The sequence below is a fragment of the Aythya marila genome (assembly GCF_965140915.1).
Source record: "Aythya marila genome assembly, chromosome: 15".
NCBI lineage: Eukaryota > Metazoa > Chordata > Aves > Anseriformes > Anatidae > Aythya > Aythya marila.
Window position 1 is genome coordinate 15,050,451 of NC_139056.1, and position 4,844 is coordinate 15,055,294.

General features: G+C 53.2%; 1 protein-coding gene across 1 annotated transcript; it reads left to right on the forward strand.

Annotated features, from left to right (window-relative positions):
- Window positions 1-545: 545 nt before the first annotated feature.
- On the forward strand, window positions 546-2,502 carry LOC309884106 (chemerin-like receptor 1; the record flags this gene model as incomplete). Its single annotated transcript, XM_082772800.1, has 1 exon — window positions 546-2,502. One exon carries the CDS (start codon window positions 546-548, stop codon window positions 1,629-1,631), a length of 1,086 nt encoding a protein of 361 aa, XP_082628926.1. The 3' UTR covers window positions 1,632-2,502.
- Between the last annotated feature and the right edge of the window lie 2,342 nt (window positions 2,503-4,844).

Here is a 4,844-nt window from a genome sequence, read left to right on the forward strand (position 1 = left end):
ATGGAAGGAGCTGCAAGCAAAACAAAAATCTTTTTTATTATTTATTTTCTGGCTTAAAATGTGTTGCAGTGTTGGTGGGCAGGTGGGCAGTGTGGGTGCCAAGCTTTGCAGGGATGCAGGGGCTTCCCAGGAGATGTGTAATTGGTTTTGTCTTGATGGATCCCCGGGTTTCTGCTTGCAGCAGTGGGAGTTGTCCCCGTGGTGGCTGAGTTTCTGCTCTCCCCTTCCTGTCAGTACCGTCCCTTCTGGGACATGTCAGAGCAGCCCAAGGCATGCAGAGTACCCTCCTCCCTCTGTTTCGTTTTGCTGGGATCCTGCTCAATCCTGCTTGAATTCCTTGTGCCTCACAAGAGTTTTTCTGCTGTTCTGAAGCTTTGCAGATGCTACAGAGAGGGATGGTTGTTGTGAAGTTACATTCAATAGATATTCCAGCTTTCTATGTACGTTTTGGGTACAGTTGCTAGCAAAGGCTCGCTCTGCTGAGCTGTGGGAGCTGCAGCTAACAGCAGTGTGTGCTGCTGCGATTTCAGGACTGGCCTGCGGCGATGGAGAGCGTCTCTTCTTCCCCATCTCCCTTCCCGGGCACTTCCCCCACCGTGCCTCCTGCGAACGCCACTGCCCACGATCACTACTCCGGCCTCCAGAAGAGCATGCACGTGCTCTCCATGGTGGTGTACAGCGTCGCCTGTCTGCTGGGGGTGACGGGCAACGGCCTCGTCATCTGGATTGCGGGCTTCAAGATGAAGAAGACGGTGAACTCGGTGTGGTTCCTCAACCTGGCCATCGCCGACTTCATCTTCACCTTCTTCCTGCCCCTCAGCATCGCCTACACGGCGCTGGGCTTCCACTGGCCCTTTGGGAAGCTCCTGTGCAAGCTGAACAGCACCATCGCCTTCCTCAACATGTTTGCCAGCGTCTTCCTCCTGACGGTCATCAGCATGGACCGCTGCGTGTCGGTGGCCTTCCCCGTCTGGTCCCACAACCGCAGGAGCCCGGAGCTGGCGGCCAGGATTGCTCTGGGGACGTGGGTCCTGGCCCTGCTCCTCAGCTCCCCGTACCTCGTCTTCCGTGACACCGTGGTCAGCTCCAGGAACGTCACCAGCTGCTACAATAATTTCGCCCTCTCGGACGACTACATGTCCGAGGCAACGCGGAGGCTGTGGAGGATGCGGCATAAAGCCATGATCATAACCCGCTTCCTCTGCGGCTTCCTCGTCCCCTTCACGGTGATCCTCCTCTGCTACAGCATCGTGGCCGTCAAGCTGAAGAGCAGGCAGTTAGCCAGCTCCGCCAAGCCCTACAGAATTATCATTGCTGTCACGGCCTCGTTTTTCCTCTGTTACTTCCCCTATCACGTCTTCTCCTTGCTAGAGATATCCCAAAACTCTTCCAGCCACGAGATGAAGATGGCCCTTTACATAGGGATCCCCTTGGTTTCCAGCCTTGCCTTCTTCAACAGCTGCATCAACCCCATCCTGTACGTCTTTGTGGGGCCGGATTTCAAGGAGAAGTTTCGCCAGTCCATCCTGTCGACCTTCGAAGGGGCTTTCAGCGAGGACTCGGTCCTGGCCAGCCTGACCAGCAGGAGGAAGTCCAGATCTGCTTCGGAAGCAGAGGTCCCGAGGGTCTGAGCGTGTTCTGCATCACTACCATGGCCGGAGGGGCAGTTCCCTTCCCTTCTCTGCAGTTTCCCCTCCTTTCAGAGCTGTAATCGCAGGACTGAGGGCTGCGAAGGGCCGTGCACGCTCACAAACTGATCTGATTTTTTTGGGTCCTACCATGACTTCAACAGAAAACTCTCTGGAGCTGCAGCAGGGCTCTTGAAAAGTTGGAGTAGCAGCATTTTCCTCCCCGTGCCCCTTTCCTTGGCTGCCTGTTTCCATGTACCCATTTTTTGGCTGTGCGTAAAGCCCCTCGGGCTGTGCCTTGCTGTGGTGCCCGGTGTCCCTGGGGGCTGTGCTGGGGGGGTGACCACTGGGCGGGTGGTGCTGCCAATTTGTCTCAGCTTCTGGATTTTTGCAGGCGACCCTTTATAAAGCTCACTGGGGTGGTGACTCCTGACGGGGCTCCCTTTCTGTTCCTCTCTCCTGGCAGCTCTTTGCCAAGATGCAAAAATTCTGGGGTTCCACCAGGGGGCAAAATCGGGTGCGGCTGTGTCGGCGTTGAGGCTGTCCAGAGAAGAGGATGGAAAGGGGGAAGAGCTATTCCATAAATCCCTTATAATCAAATCTGTAAAGAAAGCAAGCATCCTTTCCCATATATCGTACCAGTCTGGTGCACGGGCTGCTAAAGCTTAAGTAAAAAATGATTAAATTAAAAAAAAAAAGCCGCTCGGACAGGCAGTGGGATCCATCCAGAAGCACTCTCACAGACGCATCTTTTAAAGAAACGGGGTTAAATGAAATAGCAACGTGTATTTTTGTAGGATCTGGCCCAGCTAGTAAAATATTCATCTTTTCTCTCTCCAGATGTGTGGCAGGATGAATCATGAGATTGCGCTCCAGTTACTTGGGTTTGATGAGCAGCCTAACTCTTTCTGAGCAGTGCTTGGCTGTGTTTGTGTTTGACATTCTTCTGGTCCTTATGTAGCTGAAATCTGACTTTTTGTACCGTTGGTGAGCGAATATTAAACCTCATTAAACTTATTTAAAACCTTCCCGGCCTGCTGTGTTGCCCGCGTGATAAAACTCAGCAATCTGGCTGAGCCGAGCAGCCAGAGGAAAAGATGAAACGCTCCCAGCCTGGGCGTATGAATTCCCAGGCACCTCGCTCTTCTGCGTGGATGGCTGTGCTGAGCGAGAGCTGTCACTTGAACACGCTGGGGATTAATTACAGGTCTGCTGGGCCGTGCAATATTAAATGAAGGTCGTGATCCCACCGGCAGGCGTGTGCTTAACCTGAAATTCATGCATCATCCCGCGGGGATCGGGGAATTTGCCCTTTGCCACAAATTGCTGCCTGTCACACAGATAAAAGTGCAATGTTTGCTCGGCGCTGTGCAACGCCGGGGCTGTTTGCTTGCTCCTGGTGGTGAACTCCAGCACTGATTGCAGCGTCAAGGTTGCGCAGCTCCAAGTTTGCTCTTTCGGCTTTTCTTCATCTGTTGGCAGAGCCCACGTAATTCCTTGTGGCAAACGTCTGCGAGGCTGCGACAAAGGCCTTGGCCTCCTGCCGTGTCTCCCATCACCCCAGCACCCCCAAAGGCCAGGGCTTGAAGCATTGGCCCAGCTTGTGAGAGGAGAGAAGCAATTTTCTGGGTTGTTTGGGCATACGAGGCAGGTACGGGCTTCCCATGGGACAGGATTGAAATGAGGCAGAGTGTCAGGGTGGGCTGAAGAATTGCCACAGGAGGAAACTGCCCTACAGAGCACCACCTTCTCCAGGGCATCCCAGCCCTGTTTCATCAGCAAACTTCAGAGCCACAACTCCCAGAAGTTGCCTCCACCCTACGAGGCACGTTATCACGGCTAAGCAGAACAGTGTGACTTTACAAAGCTGAACATCTCCCTGCAGGATGGGGAAGGACACGCAGAGCTTTCAGACCACTGTTTCTGAGCACGCTGTCAAAATACTGTTGGGAAAATAAATGGGGAAGGGAATGTTTTCTTGGTGGTAACCCTCAGCTCACAGCTGTGTCGCAGGATGCACTCGAGATAGGAACGGTTCTGTCACCTGGGGTCTGATCCTGAGCCTCTGTGCGGGGAGAAGCCAAGCACGGGGTTGGGATGCCCAGGACTGGCTCCAAGATAAATCTGCCCCGTATCGAATTCCCTCGTGTTCAGTCTCATTATCACAGTGATAGTCATGGTAGTCCCTCATTCCTAACTAGAAGGCAGGCTGCCCATTCTCTCTGCTATTCGTGTTTGGCTTGTGTGTGTCTAGAAAAGCTTGAATGAAAAGAAATAAAAAAGAGGGAGAGAGAAATTTCCAAAGGCATGTAAAAAATCCCAAGAGGTTGAATATTTGGGCAGCTGTGCCGCCCTCTGACGCAGCTTTGCTCTCAAGGCTCTTTCAGATGCGATGGGATGGGTGGCGCTGGGCTCCAGGAACAGCCTGAACCCCGTGGTGTTTGCAGTTATTGGGAAAGGTGCAAATTGGCTGCCCTGCTGGCACGGGGCTGATTGGCCCTGCGGAGGGGCCGATCCGTGGGTGAGCAGACAGCCCTGCGTGTATAAAGAGGGCTGGGATGCACAGAGCCACTCGGGGCCGTGCACGGGGAGAGCAGAAAATAAGCGAGTTTTGGCAGTCAGGGTGTTTGGGGTGAATTAGCAGAGCAGGGTGAGCAGTCTGGTGAGGTCTTTAGTGCTTTGGAGTTGAGTGTGGTGGATACGGTACAGCCGAAACATCTTGGTGAAGAGCTGGGAAGGACTTGGCGGGTGATTTTTGGCTAGAGGCTTTGTCATGGTGAGCCCACGGGCAGAAAAACAAAGCCCGTGCCTTCTGAGTGCAGAAGATGCTCTGGACAGAGCTGTGGCCCAGAGCTATCCTCCAAGGAAGGGAGCAGGGGAAGGTGATACCTCGCTACCCAGTGCAGATGGAAGAATAACTAAATGGAAAGAGGGAGGGAAGAGTAGGAGCTGAGACAGCCTCGAAAACACCAGCAGCATGATGGTGGGTGTAGCAAATGGGAGGGTGATTGCAGCAGGTGAGGAAGGTCTCATTAAGGAGGACTTAATGAGATTTAGGAGGACTTAATGAGATGGTAAAAGCCTGTGTGAAAGCTGCTAGTTCCCTTGCATTTCCTCTGGTGAACCCTTCCTGGTGAGTAAAATTTTTAAGTGTCCCATTGTTGAGTTTGGGGAATGGACTTGTTAGATAAGGCTAAGCAAAAGACAGTGCTGGGA